Consider the following 23,506-nt stretch of genomic DNA (forward strand, 5'->3'; position numbering starts at 1 on the left):
CCCTCAGACTTATTTTTGCAAGGGCAGTGCTCTGTGTGTGTGAGTGCGGGTGTGTGGGTATGCCCAGGGCCATTACTACTGCTGTGTAAAGTACATGGTGATGTCAGATACAATATGAAGTTTTGGAACAAACTTCAGTGCTTCATAGAGCAAACAGCTGAAAGTTCTTGAACCTAGGTGGGCTGAGTTTTACTGTGGGTGGAGATCTCACTCCAGGCTGAGTACAACCAGAGCTGGGACATGTTTTTTTTTTTGTAAGATCAAGAGCAGCATCCTTGTGATTTGAAGTTTTTATTGTTTTTTGAATCTTGCTTGTCTTATTGTGGACTGTAAGGGGAATGGTAAAATAAGAGATGTAGAACAAAGAAGATCGTGTGTGATAAAAAATTTCAGAAAGTGAAAATGGCTTTAGATGGAAACTGAGAGGTGCTGATTGCAGTACTTTGCTCATTATTTGTTTTCTCTTTCTCTTTGTGCAGTAAAAATGAGATGCTGAGGGCTTCAGGGAGTCCAAGGGAGATTTAGATAACAGTTCCCTGGCACAGTAGGTATTCAGTGCATTCCTTTCAGTGTGGCAAGTTGAGGAGTTCACCAGCTGGAGGAAATGCTGGTCTTTGAGGTGAGGTGGGGAAGCCACATCAGGAGAGCCAGCGGTGTGGTGAGCATCTCTCATCGTGGGCAGTTCCGCCTTTTCAGGTGATGCAAGCCCTTAGAAGCAGCCTCTGTGGCTGATTGCTTGGCTGCCCCTCTGCCTTTCTTCAGCTGCGCTCCCACGTGGGCTCATGCTGAGCAGTACCTGTCCCGCCGACTGCCTGAGGGAGCCCCTCCCTCTTTGTGTTCCCCCAGACCCTGCTGTGCCCTCCCACCAAACGGGACGTGTTCCCTCAGTGGCTTAGAGCATGTATTGCTAGGAGATGGGAACTAGAGAAAAGGGGGTGTCTCTTACTAATTTTTGCTCCCCTACATGAGGCTGTCAGTGGTTTCAGAGAGCCCTTGTGGGCTGATACATGAATTCAGCCTGTTCAATGTTCCTTCTGATAGTCCTGAATGAAAACAGAATTGGTTTTCTGGTTTTATTTTTAAAGATATTTAATAAGATATTTTTTTCAAATCAGTACAAAAATTTTAAATACAAAATTATTTGCTTTTGACATATCTCATATATTCTGGGAACATACTGAAGTCACCAGTGTCTGGTAAACTGTCCGTCCATTCCTGCCACCGTTCCATAAAATTTCTGAGATAAAGCACCACATTATATCACTGGAGTCCTTAGTCAATGTTAGACTGCATTAAACTCTGCATTTAAATAATGGTAATGCCAGTTAAATCCAATCTTAGTTCTGCCTGAAAAATCTAGTTCATTTTTGAATCAAAAGCAGTAGCGGTAGCTAAAGACATCGAAGAAGTGATGAGCACTTAACTCTTTGAACTAGTGCAGCAGTGTGTGATGTGCAGCACCGTACAGGGAACCACAGCAAGGTCCACTGCCCCTTGGAAACAGAACACTTGTTGAGGTGAGATTAGCACCATTGATGAGCAGACAGAGACTTCGGGCACTGAAGTCGCTGTCCTCAAGTACGGAAAAGTATTGAGGCCTGCAGGTTCTCCTTGACAACTGGTAACATATAAATAAGGATTGGAAGTCAGCTTTTAGATAGAACCAAGTTCCTCGGATAAATTTGCATGATCAGTATTGCTGGTAAAGTTTCTGGTTGATCTCAAGCAACAAATCAGTTAAGCAAACAGAGCTACTTCTGCTGTGCCTAGTCATTGAAGAGCAAACTGATTCACCTTTTGCTGAGTGGCAGAATAGGTGTCTCTTCTGACAAGCCAAATGGGTTCTTGGTACAAGCACAGAAATCCAAGCAAATTTATGCCACCCTGAATATTGCCATGTGTTGGCCAGAACGTCTCAATGGCATGGCACAAAGCAAGTGGGGAATTTACCTCATCTACTTGAGCTGTGTGAATAGAGATGGAGACTTCTCAAGTGCTGTGGCATTAGGAGGTGAAACCAGTGCCTGCTGGAGTCAGTGGTGACATTTTAGGTCCAATGACTGCTGGAGAAGGTTTAGGGGGAATAGGTACGCCATCAGGATTCCTCTTCCATCATAAATAAATTGTTCAGGAAAAAAAAGCACACCTGCAGGATTATTTTTTGTACGGGGGAAGGGAAGTACAGATCTCCAGCTAAGAGAACCTTTGCTTGTCAGGCAGACCTGCTGTCAGAAACCCTAGAAACCCCCCACCTAGTCAAATAAGCCACTCAAATTTTTTAATATAATTAGAGACTGACCTACTCTGGTTTAAGTCACTGTTTTTCATCTTACAGCTATGATCAATGCAACAGGAGTGAGTGACATACACTGATTTGAGCTTTAGTACTGAATTACTGTGAATGAAATTAAAGTAAGCATGGCATTGCAGAAATATATAATGTACAGCTAATATGTCCCCCTTGGGTGCAAAACAACTGTTTATGAACCTGATACACATCTTTAGATATGTTTGCCACACCTTTTTTTTTTATAACTAGCTGTGCATAATGTTAAACTTCGTATTTATTTCTTTGATTTTGTACAAGATGGTCCAAAATGGTCATAAAATGCATCTTCTGTGGTATAAAAGACTGAAGCAGAGGAGAAAGGTTTTGATTTTGTGTGTGTGTGTGTGTGTGTGTCTGTTTTGTTTTACATGGGATACAATAAATATCCTGAAAAAGACGAATGAACGTACTGCCCGGCATAGAGTCCTGCCGCCTGCTCGGATGGCATCTGAACGTAAACCTTGTCTCCATGCATCAGCTGCACCACGGCACTGCCCGAAGCCTGGTCCAGGAAGCCCTTCTTGTACTCGTCGTAGGTGTACATGAGCGGCTCGTTGTTCTTGTACAGGGCCACCCACACGTTGGCGCCTTTACAGTGGACGTGGTAGGCGAAGTAGTAGACGCCGGGGATCTCGCAGGTGAAGATCCCCGTCTGGGGGTTGTAGTTCTGCCGGCCGTTGTACAGGAGCTTGTCGAACTTCACGGGCACCCCGACGCGGGGGAAGGGGGTGAGGAGCTCTGCCGTGAACGCGGGCATCTCGTAGACAATGCCACCAGCCTTGCCTTTCTTGCCCTTGTAGCCGTAGGGGGGCTTCAAGCCCTCGATCCCTGGCCCCACCTCAGGCAGGTACTGTCCCACGGCTGGTGGAGTGGGTGGGATGACGACTGGTGGACCTGGGGGCCCGGGGGGGCCCGGTGGCCCCTGGAGCCCCGGCTGACCAGGCGGACCGAGCGCCCCAGGTTTTCCCGGGGGTCCCTGCAGCCCCGCAGCACCAGGTTTGCCTACCCCAGGGAAGCCAGGGGGGCCGGGCATGCCTGGCTCGCCCTTCGCCCCTGGCAGCCCGGGGGGGCCGATGGGACCACTGGGTCCCGCGATGCCTGGGATGCCCGAGGGGCCCTGAAGCCCCTGAGCACCGGGGAGCCCGGGCTCACCCTTTGGCCCCACAAGCCCTGGGACACCCGGCAGCCCCGGCAAGCCTTTGTGTCCGGCTTCTCCTTTGGGTCCTGTGGGGCCTGGCAGCCCCCGCAGCCCAGGGCCACCCACTTCCCCGGGAAAGCCTGGCTTTCCTGGAAAACCCTGCAGGCCAGGTTCTCCCTTGGGGCCGACTGGTCCTGGTGGCCCTACAGCACCCCCCTCTCCTTTAGGTCCTGGGAAACCAGCAGCCCCTGGAGGGCCCATAATGCCTGGCAGTCCTGGCTGGCCTGGCTCCCCTGGTGGCCCTCCCATGCCAGGTGGCCCCGCATGCCCCTTCTCCCCCTTTGGCCCCAGGGGGCCAGGCAGACCACCCACACCTCGCTCCCCTTTGGGCCCAGGGAAGCCTGGCTTCCCGACTCCAGGGAGACCAGGGGGCCCGGGCAGGCCTGGCAATCCCTGCTCCCCTTTGCCACCCGGGAAGCCCGGCTGGCCAGGTATGCCATCCTGGCCTGGTTTGCCAATGCCAGGTGGGCCGGGAGGGCCTTGGATCCCGGGGGCCCCTGGAGGCCCCTGGAGCCCTAACTCTCCTGGGGGTCCAGGTTTGCCCAGGGGTCCCTGTGGGCCAGGGAAGCCAACCATGCCTGGTTTGCCGACCCCCGGCAGCCCCACGGGACCAGGGGGACCAGGCAGCCCAGGTGGACCCTTCAGACCTGGCAAACCCGGGATCCCAACCCCCTTCTCCCCTTTTGGCCCTGGGATCCCAGGGATTCCTGGTGGCCCCTTCATCCCAGGCTCACCCTTTGGCCCAGGCTGTCCCTGCAGCCCTGGAGGACCCGCCTTCCCTATGCCAGGAAGCCCATGAGGCCCTGGGGGTCCTTGCGGTCCGGGTATCCCCATGGGCCCAATCTCCCCCTTGGGCCCCATCTCCCCTCTTGGCCCTGGGGGCCCCATGACCCCTGGTTTTCCTGGCATCCCTGGCAAACCCGGCTTTCCAATTCCTGGGTATCCTTGTGGGCCTGGTTTTCCTTTGGCTCCTGGCACACCATGACCTGGTAATCCTGGTGGCCCTGGTGGCCCTCTTGGTCCAGGCTCACCAGGGGGGCCTTGCTCACCCCTCAGACTGCGCATGGGAATTTCTGGGTCGGGAAGAAAAGAAAAAGAAAGAGAGGGGAGAGAGAGAGAGAAAAGATGATTACAATCACATGTTTCAAAAAACCATGCTTTTTATGATGCCTCATGGTTTTGTGGTAGAGACAGCTAGCGAGTTACAGATTGGTGTCGAGAATGGAGAGGATGTTACTACTGTTTTGCATACTCCAAACTTCCATGCGTGCTTCTGTTTCCACAAAATAATTGCTGTGCATCATATGTAAAAACCATTTGCACTTTGCTGGTGTTTTCCACCTATACAATCTTAAAGCAAAATCTGCATTGTGTCCCATGTTGCTGTAGATTAATCTACCTTTAAGAGTTTTTGCAGGAAACTCAGTGCTGTCGTGCTGTGGGAGGAGTCCTGGCATAAAAGCGCTTTTTCTGGAGGGGCTTAAATGAGCAAGATCAATGTATTGGTAAGAAGTTTATACATAGGTATGTCTGTATTTTCCTCAAGGCTTTGGAAGCCATTAAAGTATTACTGGAAACCTACAGCTTTAATCAGCATTGCTCTTTTGGCACAGCCACGTCTAGTTATGGCTCTTGTAAACAATGCAAAATGTTTGTATTGTCCAAACCCGTGTTTCTGTGTTATGTGACCAGTTATCGTTGCAGGTCAGGGTGGGGAATTTGCTGCTGGGGTTGGTTGCTTTTCAAGCTGCAGGCTTTTTGGGTTAAGTGGAAACTCTTTTCCAGCTCTAAAATGGGTAAAGAAGTGAGAGATTTGGGGAAGGACAGGAGATGAGGTTTCAGGACAAGAGAATTAACTGTTCTTTGGGAGGTGGAAACCCTCCCTCTCTGCATATGTTGTGTTTTATGCACGTCGAAAATCCTTGCTCACGGGATAGGTTGATTTTACTACAGCCAATGGTGCTTGTTCAGACACTCCAAAAATAGGCCCTGAAATCTTCCATTTCCCTCTGAAGTCAGTAGAGACTGTGGTTAGCTGAAGCCTCAGTAAGTCAAAGTTAACCAGCTTGTCTGCAGTCCCACAGACAGTGGTGGTCCTCACAAAGATTTTATGACACTGGGTGTTCCTGGTCACCCTTTGTATTTTGGAGTTTTTTCTTGTTTTCTTAAATATATTAATAGGGTCCAGACTTCCTTTACTGAATGGGGAAAGTGCTTGTACGTGCAGACTTGTGCATTCATCCTCTGTACTTTCAATGCCTCTGTAACACCCATAAATAACCTACAGAAAGAGGACTCCAGGGTTAGAAGAGCAATTGTATGTTTTTATCTGCAAACCTCTAAATCACAGGGTCTGGACGAATTCAGACAAAACGGTGATGTTCCCATAAATTCAAATCTTGGGGCTCTTAGCTCATATGTCTGGTTGTTGCAATGAGAGTGGGAGCAGATCCAGACAGGACCCTGGGCCATCATTTGAAGCCCCATCAGAGGGTTTTCTGCAAGCAGGTGGGATGACAAGGTTTTTCCTAGCATTGAACAAGCATCTGAGCAAACCTGGGGCCAGCCCTGTGTGCTGAAGGCTCGTTGCAGGTAGGGCTGCTCAGAGGCTGTGCAGCAGCCCAGAGGATGACTGTGGTCTTGTGCTGGTGACCCTGAGCTGCCCCACAGCTCCCATGAACCTGTTTTGTCCACCTGTGGCCAGGTACCAGCCTGGCCAGTCCTGTGGGGACGAGGGTGCTGTGCCCAGCCTGCAGCAGCCTGCTCCAGTGTTCAATTTCCCGATGGCAAACAGTGCTCTGGCACACCAGATGGGACCATGCAGGAGTGGAGAGGGACATGCTGACCTACCTTTCTCTTTCTTGGGAGCCATATCCTTGCCAAGCATGGGCATCTGTGGGACCTCCTTCCTGTACTGAGGCAGATGGGGGTACTCCTTCCCATACTGCATGTGGGGCATCTCCTTGCCCAGGTGCTGCATCGGGATGCCTTCTTTGCCCAGCGGAATGTGAGGTACTTGTTGTCCGAGGGGTTGGTACTGGGGCACCTGAGGTGGCAGCTGCTTGATTCCATAGTAGGCACCACCTTGAGCAGACCTCACCAGCTCTAGGTAAACAGTGACAGCCACTGCCAGCAGCTGCAGAGGGAAGAGCAGCGCGGCCATCACCTGTGAAAAGCACCACAAAACACACAGTTGCACACAGTTGTTTTCATGTTGTGCATTTCCCATTAGGGCAAGCTTCTCTCATTTTCTGCAGCAAACTGGCCCTAAATCTCTGGCCCTGGTTTGTATGCTGCCCTGGATGACATCCTGCAGCATGCCTGTATCTGGTTTACTGGAGGCTCTACTCAAGCCAGTACTATTACAGCAAATGCCCTTATTGTATTTAGTTTTATGCTTCCCCAGAGGTGCCCTCTGTGGTTTCTCCACACAGGGACCTGCTCTGAGTTTGCTGCTTTCTCACCTGTGTCAGTGCCACAGCACAGCTTTGGGGAGCTCTGCTGCAAGCTCTGGCACAGGGGAAGAGCAGGCAGGGGATGTGGGGCTCTCCTAAATGCTTTCTGCCCAGGAAGCTGTATTGTCAGTGCTCTTTCTGCTTTCCACAGCAATGAAAGCTCTGTTTCTGCAGCTTCAATCTGTGCCTGCGATTGTGCGCCATGGCTGCAAGCGTCCAAGGACCATCTGTTTCTATCACAGCTCCTTGCCAGCTCTCATCTTAGCTGGGCTGGGATCCTTTTGGCCTCTGCCCAGAAGAAGTGGGCCTGTTTGGGCCACCACTGCTTCCGGTAGGATCAGCCAACCCAAGCCTTTCTCTGGGAGTGTTCAACTGTTTTCTAGAGGTCTCCCCCACTGCAGATCCTGGCCTGTCTCAAGGCAGCCCATCCCAGCACCTCACCAGTCCTGCTAACACAACAGAACAGGGTTGGGCTTTTTTTCTTTTACTTCCTAATCAAAATGTTAGCTTGGGACTTCTTGTCCTATCTGCTGTTGGATTTTCTTTTTGCAGTTAAGGGCATTACCATCAGCTGAGCAGCAAATTAGGAACTGGGAACTCCCTCAAGTAGTGCAAATTAGGGGACAGCATGTGGTAAAAAGAGACTCTGTGTGTTGGAGTATTTTGCCCCACAACCAAATCTGGCATTCAGGTCCTACCCTTTTTAAATACATATGGCAGTTGCCAGGCCTGATGGCTGTTGCCACTGTCCCTGTTTTTCTACTATGCAAAGATGCCTTGCGCCCAACCTGAGTGCATTTCCAGGTCATTTGTGCATTCTCTGTGTGCTTCCAGGTCATGCATGCTCCAGAGCTTTGCCAAAGTGCTTGTTGGGACTTGCTCCCAGCAGCCGCTGTGCTCTGGTGTGATGAGGATGGCCTGAGGAGGCAGCAAGGGCTTTGAGCCACTCGTTTATTTTCCTGTCCTTCCCAGCAGCCTGGCTCGATGTAGAGGACAAAAAAGCACTTCAGTCTGTGGCAGAGGGGCTCAAAAATGTGCCCCCATGTCTGGGAAGCATCTTTTATGGGGGCAACTTTCCCCTGTGTGTCCTCTAGGCTTTAGGTTTTGCTCCTGCTTGAAGTTTCCCATTCACTTTGCATTAGCAAAGCACCTGGGGAAATGCTTGCTGCTCTTTTAAAACATTTTCCGTTAATTTTGCTCTATGAGATTTAATCTCTAAGTGGAAATTGGTGCATACTCATTACTGAAGGTGTAAGTGGCGGCTGGATCAAAATGGCGTAGTTGAAACAACAAGCAGGAGGTTATTATTTTCAATAATGATCATACATAGACATATGAACGACAGAGAAGATGGAAATACGTGTTACCAGCAAATCAAACCTTTTAAGAAAATGAAATACAGTGAATCAACACTAGATGGAGCATATGTTGCACAGCTGAGTTTCTACAGTCACTTTCCCTCCCAGGAATTCATGGACGTAACCAGCTGCCATGTGGCAAAGAGAACCGGAGCCAAGATGTACAGGAGTTTGCAAGTGTAGCTAAAGTCCAAGCAGTCGCTTGTTGAGCAAAGCATTTCAGCAAATGCTTCTCCTCCAGTGAGTTTAATGTGGCTTTTAGCCCACAGCTGGCTGTGCTGCTGTGAGCTAAAGGATTAGGGCCTTGGGACGTGGTATTTCTGCTTAAAGCTCAATGGTGAGCTTTGGAGTGGGAGGACAGCCTGTTCATGATCAGTTACTGTGGCTCAGCTGGGGTGTGGTGACTGAACTAACCCACTTCAGCTTCATCTCGGCACATGGACCCTAAGCAACCTTTTCTTTTTTTGGTTGTTTTTTTTTTTGGGGGGGGGCTAGACAAGGATATGTCCCCCTTCTTGTCTTTCTTGGCCTTCCTGCTCCTTTCTGTACAGAATGAGTAACTTGAAACACCTTTGCCTCTCTGTAGCTCAATAGGGTAAGACCTGAATAGGGTAATGCCTGCCTTAGTTTGCAGGGAAAATCCCAGTCACTAGAACATTTGCAGTATTCTCTGCATCTCTCTCAAAGGAAAAGCATTATCTGTATGAAGGGAGAAATGCAGTGAAACCTTTAAAAAAAATTATGAGATACTGGATGATACAGGACTGTTTCTGAAACCTACTAGTATGAAGGGCAAGGTGGATCTTGAAGAATGAGGTTATTAAATTAGCTTCTTGGCTACTTTGTTGTTCTGGTGGCCAGTTTGGGGGAGATTGTTTTTTTAAAAAAGATAACTTCAGTGGAATAAGTAGAGGGGGAAATAGGTAAAATTCCTTAGGATGAGATTTTCTCCTTGTTTTTATTACAAAACATGGGCTTTGTGTGCAAGTGGGAGGTATTTGAAATAATTGAAAAGAATTTCCTATGGGGAGACACCAGCCTGCCTGCAGCTCAGGGTGAACTCAGCCTCCTGCTGCTGTGCCAGGCTGGCCTGGCCCTGCCAAGTGTCACGCAATGCACCTGCACTGGAACAGGCACGACCACGTGGCACACGAGATGGTTTTGTGTGTGCACATGGAAAGTTTGAGGGAGATCAGGCAAGACTTGTAGAGATAGGAAGGCTCCAGAGAAGGAGGTGATCTCACCACATCTGTGTTTCCTGTAGTGTTTTTTGACTCATCTATAACCTAACCAGTGTGGCCTGGAAATGACGGATTGCTTCTCTCTATTGATTTTGGCTGGGGCTGGTGCCTGTGACTAGCTGAGGTGGAAGGTGGGGGTTTATTTACTGAACAACCTTGGGCTAGATGGGACTTGGCTGACATCTTTGTGGGAGGAGGTCAGTGTGTCCCCTGTGGCCTTGTGAGCTGTCTGGGGCTTGGGATCTGCAGGTACTGGAGATGCAGCCTGTGTTTGGTACCATCTGCACAGCTCGTCTTCCCCTGCTCCCAGAGGAAGGAGGGGTCAGACAAAATGAGTCTTGATGAGAGATGTGGTAGAGTCATGTGTGCTGCTGCTGGATTATTGCTGTCAGATACCATCACTACAGGGAAAGGCTGCCCGGAAGCATGAGGGATACCGGCGATCTTTAGTGTTTCTGCTCATTGCCTATCTCATCGTACTCAGCTTCTCTAAAAAGTTATTTATGTGCTGAGAGAAGCTGAAGGTGTATTTTTTCTGCCTTGCAGTTTGTTTCTGCCTCGGTGCACAGCTCTAGTTCAAAGACCTCACTAGGAAACCACCAGCATCTTTAAATGCCTAAAAGCTACTGAAAAATCTTGCTCTTGGTTTTTAAAAGAAGCCTATAGATCCTAAATATTGGACAGGTCCTCCAGAGCTTCTGAACAGCAAAAGGAGATTTTTTCCCAGTGGTGACAGAACTCAAAGAAGATAGAGTGAGGAGGAGAAAAATCTGTGTTAAAGATGCAGCCAAAGTGTAAGACTTCCCACCCCCTTCACCCAAATCCCAACAATTTAGGGATCACCTCCAAACCCATTTATGTAATGCGATATGACATGCTTTCAAAGGTGACTTGGTGGAGCAATAATTTGTCTTTGGATTGGGATTTGCCAGGGTTTTGGCACAAAGCAATAGAAATGTGTCTGTGTATTTGTGGCAGGTAAGTAAGTGCATGTGTGCACCTTTAGGGAAGCCAAGGGCTTGGAGAAAGCAAAGTTTTACCATAACTTTGGATGTTGGAAGGAAGATGGAGGAGAGGAGCAACTGAGCCTTCCCACCATGTGACGTGTCATTTGCACCAGTCATTGCGATTAAGCCACAACAAACATTTTGCTTTACCTAGGATGGGACAAGACAGTTGAGGGTGAAGGAACATTATCCTAAACCATCAGCTGCTTGTGTGTGAAGGCATCTGGTTGTCTCTGTGGGTGAGAGAGTGTCCCTGGAAAAACACATTTTTACAGGCAAAGCTTGAGTGAGAACATTTCTCAATAATCTCTTTGGTAGAGCTGTCCTCCTGAGAAAACTAGAAAGGACCTTCCTCTGGCTATTTGAGTTTGTCAGCAGAAACAGGAGACAAAACAAAATGTACCAGCAGTCATAATTCTTAAATTGGTGTGAAGAAATAATGGCTGGTTTAGCCTAATTATGTAAAGAATGTATGGAAAGAGTGATGCCCATCCACTTGGGACTTGAAATCATAGGTGATCTTGCAAAGAGTGGAAACTAGACCTTGATTTATTGGTCCTTACAGGAAAGCCATCACTCTGCAATCAACGTTGGGTTGTCTCGGAACCTCTAAGACACTCAGCCAGAGACAACCCCCACAGGCTTAATTTACCACCCCTTGGTTTTGTATTGCTGTATTTCCCAAATAAGCATAAGGCATGAGTAGATCTCAGTGACCTGAAGTCTTTTCCCTGTGGTCCCTTCCACAGTGGCTGCCTGAAGCTGCAGGGACCAGTTCCCCAATGCACTGGGGGGATAGACTTGCTAGTGCTCTGGTTTCCACATGGAAAAGGACTGCTGCAAAATAAAAATCCTAGTGACTCTGGAGATTTTGTTCCCAGAAGAATGCTACTAAAAAAACAGATGATAAAAAGCTAAATCTTCCAGGGTGTTTTTGTCTTGAGATCAGAAGTGGTTAGGGTGACTTCTGGGGTGACCTTGATAACAGATCCTATTGCCAACTATCTGCAATGGTGTATCCAGGGATGGCTCTGCTGTTTGGGGACAGGAGATCCAATCCCACAGGAACATTATAAACCTCACTAAAGTCTCTGTCATACAGAGACATGTGGGAGCAATATAATGCAATGGAAATGGCAATCAGAGTGTTAAGGTGCATAAGGAGCAGCCCCACTGCATTGCAGAGTGTGGGGCATTTGTAAACTAATTACGTTACCCAGCTCCCTTTTTTGGAAGAATTCTCAGCACAAAAGAAAAGCAGCTATCAAGGCCTTAGTTCCTGTAGTGAACTAAGCTATTCCTATCCAATGAATAGCTGTGGTGATTTCAAGGGTGGGGTGTTTTAAGATGTGAAAATCAAGCCAATGTTGATTGTTGTTCTCAGCACTGGTGCTGTGAAGTGTAAGGGACTTGAGCAGTGAATTTACCAGCACATCGTTGTCCACCGTTTTCAAAGACACTATTTCATAACTTCATCACTGCTAAAATTCATCTCTGGATCATTAACTCCTTTGAGGACTAACCTGTCAGTCAGTGAGTACTTTCTGAAGAGAACTGAGGATACTCTGTACTATACAGAGACTGAACTTTAGTGGGAATCTGTGTTTTCAGGGACAGTAAAAACCCAAAATCTTCTGCATGCCAAATAATTTTGTACATGCTTAAGAGCTTAGAGCCGTTTAATGCACACATTACCACTCTTCTGTCTTTTTGTGCCAAACCAGTCTTTACATCATTTGGACAGATGTTTTCAAATTTGCCAGCAAACTAATTAAACACAATGTAGGGGGTTTCTTTTTGCAAATTCAGTCATATTCCACATAAAAGCAGGGAGTGAAGGCAACCAAATATATACCTTGACATGGATTTCCTCTGAAAGCTAACCTGTTTTGTAACCCAAATTAACAGTAGCTACACTGATTTAATTTTTTTGTCAGCAGTGAAGAGCAGGAGGACAGTAAAGGAGAGCACAGCCCCTGTGCGAGGACCCAGGCATGCTGTTGGCATGAGATGGTTGATCTACACCCCAGCAGGTTTGGGGTCCTGCACCATTTTGCTTGTAACGGTGCCTAAAGCTTCACTGAAGGCAATACCTGTTTCTTGAGTAGGTGAAGAATTTACCTTGGTACAGTGTCATAAGGGCCTGTGCATTCAGTGGGGAGGAAAGTAGGATTTATGGTAAATGTAATTCTGCCTTTTTGTTTCTTGTGAAACTCTCCCACAGAGATCAGGTTTATTTTTTTCTCCTCCCTCCTTTTCACTGTCCCCTCCAAGGAAACAAAGTAGTCTCAAGTGTCTGTGTTCAGTTTAGATTACCAAGAAACAGCTATTGTTCAGTATGTTAAAAATAAATTAAGTCATATTTTGCTCAAGGTCTAACAACTGTGTCTGATTATCATGTGGTATTTACTAAATCTAAGGCAGTCATAGCAAGTATTGTCATAATAAACATTTTAAAATGCATGCATGCATAAACCTGCTGCTAATGGGGAATATTCAACACGTGGCAGATGCTTGTTTCTAGGTTTTTTAAAATTCAAAATGGTGCCTAGAGTTTCTTCCTTAGAGAAGTGTGATAACATCTAAATAAATGGCTTTGTCTTAAAAACCACCGGTCATCCATAAGCTATCTTTGGCTTTAGTGGTAATTATGTGATCTTTTCTTGCAATGCCTGGGGAGGTCTCTGTTTATCCATTTAAAAATGCATTTCCAAAAACAAAGCACTTGCCTCTGCTCCAGTTTATCTGCAAACACATTCATGTGCGTGCTCACTCTGGATGATCACCAAGCTCTCTGTATAAAAATGGCACCCTTGGGCTTCCCCAGTTTCTTACTTTGGGACAGACTATATCTCCACGTGGGCCTGTATCTGTTGCTTGTGTGCAGGTATTTATGTGTGCCTGTGTGTGAAAACACACCCTGGCAGTGGGAGCAGCCACAATGAGAAGGAGATTTTAGCCCACGCAGACATATTATGTTCCCTCTAGCCTTCTCCCCATGCCCAGTGTGCTGTGATCCTACCTATGTGGACTCAGGCAGGCATCTCCTCATCTCTTTGCAGATCTGGGCATGATGAGATTGGCACCACCACAACCCCAACTCCCACGCACAGGGCTCTGCTGACTCCGCACAAACAGGAAGCTCACAATTTATGATGATATTAAGATTGCTTGGTGCTGGTAATTGATTTCCAGGCGGATTCATCTTTTGCATGTCTTTGAGGATCTGGCCCAGATGCTGTTTGCTGGAAAATGCCTGAAAGCTGCTTGGAGTCAGATGGCAGGGAGCCGTGACAAGGATCAGTAAGTTGGGCACCGTGGGCCGGGTGACCGCAGTCCCCAGGGATGCAGCTCTTTTGCCTGGTGGCGTGTACTCGTTTGCACGAATCAGTGCCTGACCTCGGGCTCGAGAGGGAGGACCAGCATGGGGGAATGTTTGCAGAAAAGCATGCGACTTTAATTAAGGGATTAGAATTAATTATAGGTAGGATTTAGCAAATACCTGCCTTTGAATACGTTTTCCTGTTCTTTGCCATACGGCATACACTCGAATCCTCTGCCTAATGCTCCCTTCTGGGCAATTTGCCTGCCGTCTTGGTGGCAGGCAGATTTGATGGAGACACTTAAATGACTGCCACTAGATCCCCATTCAGCGGTCGGCAGCGTGTGGCACACAAACCCAGACCCAGTAATGTGGAACACACAAAGTGATCAAAGTGCAGAGCTGCCTCCCCGCTTATCAGCACGGAATCGCGCTGCTGGCGTGGCGCCTGGGACTGGCCGCCGATGTGTCCGAGCACAGACTGTTTGTTCAACGTGGGAACTGTGCTGAGAGCTCCTTCTCTGCAGGGCTGGTGCTACCGAGCACTGCAGAAGGAGCTCCCCGCGGGCCACAGCCACTGACGCTGTCCAAGGAATTCACCTTATCAGATGGAATGGGTTTGCCATGCGCGACACACGGGAAGGGAGGTTGGTTTTCATGGAAGTGCTTTTATAGTCAACCAACCATTTCCTAGGGGTGTTGTTCATTTGGGGATTGTTCTGGTGGGAATGCTTCACATCTACTGCCAGTCCACTGAGCCCAAAATAACGCAAAGACAAGTGGTGATGCGCTTCATACTGAAGTGTGTGATCCAGTAGGATGAACCTTGAAGTGCTGATAATGAACTATGGTGATTGCTGGTTCCACAGCAGTGTGAACAGGGAACTGCAGGTTTGTTTTGGAAAAAAACATCCCTTCTCAGCTGTTACTCATCATTCTTGGCCTTGCTCTGCCCTGGGATAGGTTGTGCTGGCTGCCTGCAGTAGAAGTCTCTCAATTTTTCATGGTACAATTGTTTGTGTGTTATTATGGTACAATCGTTTGCTAAGAGTATCGCAGCATTTTACTGGTTCTACCCAAAGTGGTGCCTCTAGCAGTGCTGCTATGAATTATACTCACGGGTAGACGTGTAAAAAGTTTCCATTTCACTACCTCTTGGGTCAGCCAGCTACAGCTTTGTGAACAAGCCACATGCTAGCAATTGGCTCTAAATGACAAGTGAATAATCTGCACAGCTCAGTGTTAAACTTGTTAGTCAGTGGAATGCTTCCTCTCATCAGATGTTTGGGAGTAGACGGAAGTGAGAGAAGAAGGCTGTCTCTTTCTGTGACAATTAAAACTTAAGTATATCCTGAATTCTTGCCCAAATATGCATAAATGGCAGAATGTTATTCTGAAGGATATCTACCAGTTCTACTGGTTAGAGAACTCTTAGTTCCTCGTTTGATTAATTAAATTATTGTACTAAAAGCAGAAAAAAAAGTCAGCTTTGTGAAGGTGCACCGAGTCTTAAATCTGCCTATATATATTTTATTCTAATATGGCATGGTTTACGATTTTCTGTCTTCTGTCTGGGAGGATTGCTTAGAGAAGGAGCATTCTATGAGTTAGCAGATCTCAATACCTTTAGGAAAGTGTAGATGTGCATGCAGAAATTCCCTTCATTGACAACTGCAAGACACAATGAGGTGCTAGAGTATGTATTTTTCTTAAACACTTCCCAAAAGATGGCAGTGGAAAGAAAAATCCTGATTATAGAAGTGTTCTTGATAATGACAGTGACTGTTGCAAGTGTTGTAGGGAAGGTAATTTGTCTTCTTTATTTTTAAGTGTTATGTAAAGCAGTACAGCTGCCTGCAGTTGTAATATTCATGTAGGCTGCACTTCTCAGCCTAAGGTACACTTGGTGCCAAACCTAAGGACACAAGGGAGAGGTGGCCAGAAGCTGCTCTTGGGCTTCTCTTGATCCTGAGGCTGTAGCAAGTACTGTTTCAGTTGCTGGTGCCACTTGGGGTCTGACCTGCCCTGCATGGCCTGTGGGCCACTGACAACACCCCGCTGTGGTGTGACGTCCTGCCACACCATGGTCACTGTCACCATGTCTTCTTTTTGGGGATGAAAAGGCTGCACTGTGTCCTGGGTGGACAGAACACAGCCACAGCTTTGGAAAAGGCAGGTGTCTGTCTCCGCCCACACCTGGTCTCGCCAGTGCTCTGCTGTGGGACATTTTGGGAGTGGAGGGCTCCTGGCAGCTCCAGGGTGCCTGAGGCAGGCAGGAGGGATGGCTCTTTGAAAAGGGGTAAGTTTTAGCCTTTTTATTATCACGATGAAGCAGGACCTCTGAGGTTTAGAACTTTCTAGCTCTTTTTAGCACTGTATGCAAACTGATTAAATTTAAATGCTTTACAGGGAGCCATTACCCCCTATAAAGAAATCAAGATCATGAAATCTCGTTAAGAAAGAGAGCCTAATTCTGGGTGCCCAGGTTCTTTGATTGCAGTCTTTTGGTTATAAAGAAATTTTATTTCTTGTAGTGATCATACTTGGTAGTGATCATACTCCAGCCCTTGCAATTTGAGCAGAAGTTACTTTAACAGTCCAGTGAGTTCTTGCACTACAAAGCAAGAAATTTGTGTGGGACTTTTGAAGAACTTGGTCTGATCTTAATTTGAAAAAATTTATTGTTCTCTGTGACTCCTGTTACAATCCTGTGGCCTTGCGCATTGAATTCTTGCCAGAAAATTTGCTTGATTGCCTCTGTCTGAAACTGGCACAGCACAGCATTTCTGTTCCTTTTCTCACTTTGATGGCGTACAAAATGTGTTTTCTTGGCTCTTGCAATCATGCTGTTTCATTACTTTTTTTTTTTAAATAAAAGCAAAAGGCTTTGGAGGCTTTATTTTGGAGACGAATTGTTACCATTTACAATATTTCCGTTCACTGTGCTTTGATGAGCCTGTCAAGAGAAAGAGCAGCTTCTCTCTCCCTTATTTTTATTTGCTGTGCTCTAACTCTGCCATTTACCAGAAACCCAAAGTAGCAGTCCAAGGGAGATATGAAAACAGTAACAAATGTCTGTAAAATATTTTTCTTGAAAAAACTTCCTCTCAGACAATTTTTTTTGGAAGGTTATTTGCCATTAAAAAAATTCCTGCCCTCTGCATACTTTTCCTACCTTTGCTCAAACAGTGGAAGAAATAATCTTGCCTTCGAAGGTTAAACATATTATACTACTCCACCCAGAGAGAAATCAGGAGCATGCTTTAAAATTATTTAGCAATAATTATTTTCCTGTTTTATTATCGAATATTGCAGGTATCATCGTATTTGTTAGGATGTGCTAATCATGACCTGACACTCCATTCACAAAATTCAAGATGATCTTATCTTGCAAACATATTTCCTAAATGGGTAAATTATTTTATTTCTATGCTATTCTTCTTGATAAAGACTAAGATGACAATAACTACAGCTAAACACTCAGTTAAAATGGTTTCAAAACTGGGCTTGCAATTTTTATGAAAGCCCCCTTGTGCTCTAGGTCACACCTGTGGGCAGACCCGAAGGTGGAAGTTGCTAGATGGTAGACACTGGATCTACCAGTGTAGGTCTTCATCATCTGGGAGATGCTTGCAAAACGCCACTGAAAATCACCGAAAATCCTCTATGCTACCACCATGGCTGAACTGCACACACACATCCCTGTGTCATGCAGGAACAGATCGGTTCCTAAAGACCACCTGTCTTTTCCTCTTGTACAGCTGGTAAGAAATGCATCTTACTCAAGTCTGCTTCAGCACAAAAGCACACATCAGTGGAGGGGCAAAGACAAAGCTTGAAGTCACTGTTACTTGTTAACAAGTGTTACGTGTACAGGCCTACACAGATACCACCCACTTCCCACTCTGCAAGTGCAGAAATAAGGGTAGCAGTACACAACCAAAAAAACTTCCAATCTCAGTTGTGAAATACTCCCTGTAGCTTTGATTCAGGGAATACTTACAGCAGGAGTTTGCCCTGCCTCTGAAAAGCACAGCAAAAAAAAGGATGCTTCTGAAGCATCCCACACCCACACAAAAGACCCTCCCCACCCCACTCACACACGCTTATCCTGGATCTAGGAGAATTTATAGTCATGTAAACTGCAAAAATGTCATGAGTGGAGTTAATTTCCTATATGCAATCCAAGGTGCTGTGGTTTAAAGGACTTGAAATTACCACATCTGTCACCTTGGAACAACCCAACCAAGGCCAAAGGAAAGCAAAGCCAAGCCCTGAAGAGCAAATACCATCAGTCACTCAGTCTGTCAACTGTACTCAAGGAAAACGTGTTCCGTGCAGCCATTTGGGCCCATGATGACTGAGACTAGCAGATGCACAGGCTGGAAAGCTGGTCAGTGCTCGGCTCTGCGGACTAACAGTTATAAAATATCTGCCGCAGGAGCCGGCACTTGCGTTTCTTCCATCCTGCAGCCAGGATGAAGGGACAGGCTGACAAACATGAGCTACCCAGCTGCTCAACTGGATCAAAGGTGGACGCCAGCCTCTCTTCAGCTTCCTGCAGCACTACGAGGCAGAGCTGGGGCTGGAAGTACAGGAGAATATAGGATTGGAGCAGAAGTTAAAACACTTCAATCCCCAGCTGAAATCCAAGCCCCTGATCAGGGACTGATAAGCTGTTGCCTGACTGTCAGACCACTGAAATCCTCCTCAAAGACACCTTGTCCCAGTGCACAAGCCTTTCTTAGTGCAGGTGTGGACTTGAGGCTCGCTTTGCCTGTGGACACCTCCCAGGCTTTCAGACAAAGTCTCTCGTTGCTTTCCCTCCTCCGTATGGCTTCTTGGGTCTCCTGTGACCTGTGCCATCTCTTACCCATCTCTTGGGAGCTGATGCCTGTAGCCTGCTGGCTCAGGCATGCCCAGGAGGGAGAGAATGCAAACTTCAGAAGTGCTTTTTGCTAAAGGAAGGAACTAGACCTGTGTTCCTCCGCCCAAATAAGACTGTGCTTGAGCTGCTGACGACTGCTCAGAGTTCGACAGAAAAATTTGGCACCTGCTTTCAAAAGAGGATTGTGAGCTATGAGCCCAGAGTGGAGGGACTTGTGCCTGTCTACTTCATTCACCAGAAGGCACTTAAACCCAGGAGAGAGTCAGGATTTCGGGTGAACTGCAATCTTCAGCTTTCCCTATTTGGCTGGCTTAGGAAGCTCTCCAAACAGTGGCTTTTGTGAATCCCCCTCCGAGGCACTTAACTCCACTTACACACATGCATGGAGTCCCGGCATCTAATTCAGGCATGTGGACTCCATTATGGAGCCAGATGCAAACATCCCCTCACGGATTAGGACCTGAAAGGTTTTATATCCTGTATTGTCAATCAGCTAAGGCCTTCATTCCTTGCCCCATCCTCCTTTCTTTGTTTCAAAATCTAGATTTTTTAAGCAGGTAAGTATTTTAAAAAATTATTTTTGTATCTGTGCAAAGGCATAGTTAAAGCATGTGCTAGATATTCCCAGGATGATGCAGTTAGATCAACAATGACTAATTCCACAAAATCTGTCATTAGAAAAAGCAATGCACTTAAATGATGTCATATCCTTCCTTGCAAGCCTTGTCCACCAGATTCTTATTGTTGGATATCTGAACCAAAGGTTTATGGCTACCTACATGCCATGGCTCAACCAAATTCAAAAATAAATCCACTAGGCTGGTACTTCTCTAGCAAGGGAAATGGAGTTATGTTTCATACAACAGGATGGCTATCAGCAATGCTTAAAATTATTTTCATTTGTGTGTTTTGTTTGACTCTTGAGATGGGGCACCTACATTAATTCCAAGATAATTTTTCCTTTAGTCAAGAAACATGCTCAGATTTTCAGATGTTAGCAGAAATCATGTGCTCTGGACAGAAATACTTCTGATCTGCTTTGTGGATGTTTAACTATGCTAATGAAAGAGATATTCTGGAGTATGTAATTATAGCCCGCAGGATCAGAGTGAGAGGGTTTTTTCTTATGTTTGAGCAGTATTGCCTGAAAATTATTGCAAAATGCTCAGTAAGTCAAATAGTAAGGCTGATTAGATCCTGCAGGAATGAGGTCCTTAGAGGGCTGTACTCACAATTTGTATTAGTAAAGTCACGCAGGGGCTAGTGTTTTCAAAGGTGTGTTTGCAGCTTTGTGAGACCCTTGGACAAGTGCCAGTACTGGATGCAGGGTGCAACTGGGGCTGTGTTTAGAGCAGGAAGACTTTGCTGCTAAAGCGACACTAAATGACAAGGTGGTTGTAGCTGAGAAGCAGCCAAAGCAGCAGCTGGGAGAGTGCTGGGACAGTGCAAGCATGCACACCTGAGAGTATGCACACAAATGAAACAATCAGTAAGAATTCAAATAAAGAAATCAAAACCCCAAGTCAGCTTTGCTGGTATTTCTGCATCTATATGAGTAGCTTGTGGTGACATAACTGTTTCACACTGCTGGCTGAGGGGACCCCAGGGCACAGCAGCTTCATGGCAGGCAAAGGAAAAAATGCAGGGAGGAGAGCTGGGTCTGGAATGGAGGGGAATGTGTGAAGGAATTAACTGAGATACCGGAGATTTAACTCTCTGCTTGGAACTGAGAGGCAATCCAATTTCTTCCATTGTCACCGATTTAAGCTTTAATAATAAATCAGCAGTGGTTGTACTGGACAAAAATCTAAAAGCTTTTATAATCTCTGGGAGTGTACAGTGTTCATGTTCGCTCTTTCATTAGATACTGTTCTCATTACAGCTTTTTGAAAGGAATATGCAGTGTGGGGAAGGAAAGCAAACTTACAAAGAGTTTTCATCTCTTCTTTTAAGGCACACAGGGCAGAATGTACAAACTGCTGGCACATGACAATGTCATTACCTTTAAATGTATTAGTTTCAAATAGTATCTATAGAAATAAATTATCACCCTCCTTGTCAACCTAAAAGACAATACCAGTAATCAAAATCACTAAGAAGCTGAAAAAAACCCTCAACTTGGTATATTTAATTTTTTGTCAGTTTTGGGTTTTTTGTCTATTCAGGCTCTAGACTGGATTATCTCCTAATATGTGTACAAATCTCATAAATCACCTTTGAGAACTGCTGCTAAATTCTACTCCTGCCTCCCCTCTTCCTGAATTCCTTCTTACTTCTCTCTCTTCTTTCTATGACTAATAGCTATATCTTGTTTTAGCCTTTCTTGTACTTAATGTTTATTCCCCAAATAAAGCAGTCTCTTACAGTGGTCTATTGAAAATTATTTACTTTTTTTTTTGCTACTGTAATAAGGATTACATGCCATTATGTCTTTGGTTTGGAATGAAGTCCTCATCTTGATTAGATGTGACACCTGAAATGAACTTGTGTTCAGAGGACTAAGCCATGACAAGTTATCCAGAGGAAGGGGAGAGATTTGTGTTTTCGTGCACTTGAATTCATCAGTGTGTTGTGACCATACAACACTGCTGTGGCTTTCATAGCCCAGTGATAACTGTTATGGAAGAGAAGACTTACTTTTCATTTGGAAATGCAAAATTATTAACGCAATATTGTTGAAGAATTTCCTGGCTTGTTTTCCCTTGTCTGCCTCAGGCAAAAAATGATTGCTGAAGTTTAATACTTTATGAAACCTCCTGACTATGAAGGTCTGGTAATTCTCCTTGGGAGGATCACTGACACAGATAAAATGCAGAAATCTGAACAGACGCGATGGAAAACTACATGCAGTAGAGACCATAACTTTGAGAAACTTGTGTCCTGTCAGTTCCTGTCTATTGATTATAATGGTGAATATCTATTTTGTACAGTAAAAAGTATATTTCCTAGAGTTCAGTAACTGGGTACACTACATTATCTGGAATAGATTTTTCTCAAGTAATTCAATTAATTACTTCATGTAACAATTAGCAATGTTGGAAGCTTGTGAAATTCAGCAGTTGGAGAACTGGTCACTTGTGCAAACAGGCAGTTTGACATATGTAGATAACCTAATTATTTTCAATGAGAACTGTAACTTGTATAAAATTTACTAGTTGTTAAATATTTTAAAATTAATCTCAACTTATACATACCCAGACAGTTATCCATGCAGTAGACTGTAGCCTGTTTTTCCTAATCGAGCAAAACTACAATGAGAATTTTGCTCAATTAAGAACTGAATAATTTGGCTGACTTTTACTCAGTTCTTGGCAGTAGGAAAAAACTGGTCTTTCCAACAGTAAGTGCCAGTGCAAAATATTTTGGCAAGGAACAAATGTCAGTTTAGATCTATGAAATTACCATTTTCAGGCAGTAAAATTAGAATCACTCTGGTTTATATTAACTTAAAAATACCCAAATCCTGGCCAGCCATTGTGCAGCTAAGCAAACAGGTATCCGCTACTGGCGCAGATTCTGTTCTCAGTCATAGAAGCATTTTGACTGTAGTGGAGGTCCTATTTACAGAAAAACCAGTATCACTGAGTCCTAACTTTGGCATGTGCTTAAATTTATTGATATTGGTATTCTGCTGTAGAAATTATCAGAGTGGTTAAATGTATCTGGTTTGAAGTGGACAACAGTGATTGTTACTGAGTCTGTTTTACTGCAGCTTATCTTGCTAGTTACAACATTTAATGGGATGTCCCAGATGAGCAGCTTCACTAGCCTAGCCCCTCTGAGCTAAAAGGAAATTTTCCAAAGATGGAAGAGTTGGAGGATAAGTGGGAGTGTTGCTTTCCTTTAATTATTTTCTTTTAAGGAAATGTTTTTCTTATCATTCTTTTCATCTATTCAAAACTATCCCAAAGTCTTCCTGGAAATTGGGCTGAAAATGTCATGAGAACAGACATTATTTCACATATCTGATTTTTTTTTTTTTCAACTGGCGACAAAGATCCCATTTAATTAAATGAAAGCAGACTTTGGATGTCTCTGTTGATGTACAGACCTACAGGCAGTAGGAGAATGAGGAAAGAACCTGTAATGTAAACCTATCACATTAAAAATACATACTTATGTTCAGACTTGACTATTGTTTTACAAGGAACTCCCAAGAAAACATGCATGTGGATCCCATTTCCTGAAGAAGTTTTCTTTAAACACTCATGAAATCAATGTATCATACTTCAAAGATTTCTTAGTTTAGCTGGAAGTAGGGCTGTAAATGTTCCTACTCATAGCCTTCACCATGGGTTAGCTGATGCCACCTAGCAAACCCACTCCATACCTGTGGAAAAGGCTACTCCTCGTTGGCCTGCTTGGGAGCTCTGGAGGCCAAGTGTCAGTGCTGCAATCAGGTCTATAAATCTGCTAGATTATTTGTGTGCTGAAGTTTCTCTTGCCATTGTGATGAAGAAATAATTGAGCTGCCGAATTCTGCCAGTTACATATGAAGCTCATTGAATTTTGTTCTCTAACAAAAGCATTATTTTGTAAATAGGCAGGAAAAAAAGTTTAAATGTAAATGGATACATATGTTTTTGGTACTTAAACCCGTTTAATTACATCATTATTTTGCCAAATAACATGACATGGACAAGTTAGATGTTAGCCTTTTTTATAATTTAACCAAAGTGATCATGCATATTGTGTGCTGGCTACACAA

General features: G+C 45.3%; 1 protein-coding gene across 3 annotated transcripts in view; it reads right to left on the reverse strand.

Moving 5' to 3' along the window:
• Window positions 1-2,101: 2,101 nt before the first annotated feature.
• The window catches only part of COL8A1 (collagen type VIII alpha 1 chain), a 123,834-nt gene continuing 102,429 nt past the window's right edge, over window positions 2,102-23,506 (reverse strand). For all 3 annotated transcript variants that reach the window (XM_032098608.1, XM_032098605.1, XM_032098607.1), the window contains exons 4-5: window positions 6,378-6,693; window positions 2,102-4,600 (exon numbers count right to left, since the gene is read on the reverse strand). In XM_032098608.1, the coding sequence (XP_031954499.1) occupies window positions 2,694-4,600; window positions 6,378-6,690 (2,220 nt within the window). In that variant the 5' untranslated portion in view covers window positions 6,691-6,693 and the 3' untranslated portion in view covers window positions 2,102-2,693. The remainder of the gene's footprint in view (window positions 4,601-6,377; window positions 6,694-23,506) is intronic.

The sequence above is a fragment of the Corvus moneduloides genome, chromosome 2 (assembly GCF_009650955.1).
Source record: "Corvus moneduloides isolate bCorMon1 chromosome 2, bCorMon1.pri, whole genome shotgun sequence".
Classification (NCBI taxonomy): Eukaryota; Metazoa; Chordata; class Aves; order Passeriformes; family Corvidae; genus Corvus; species Corvus moneduloides.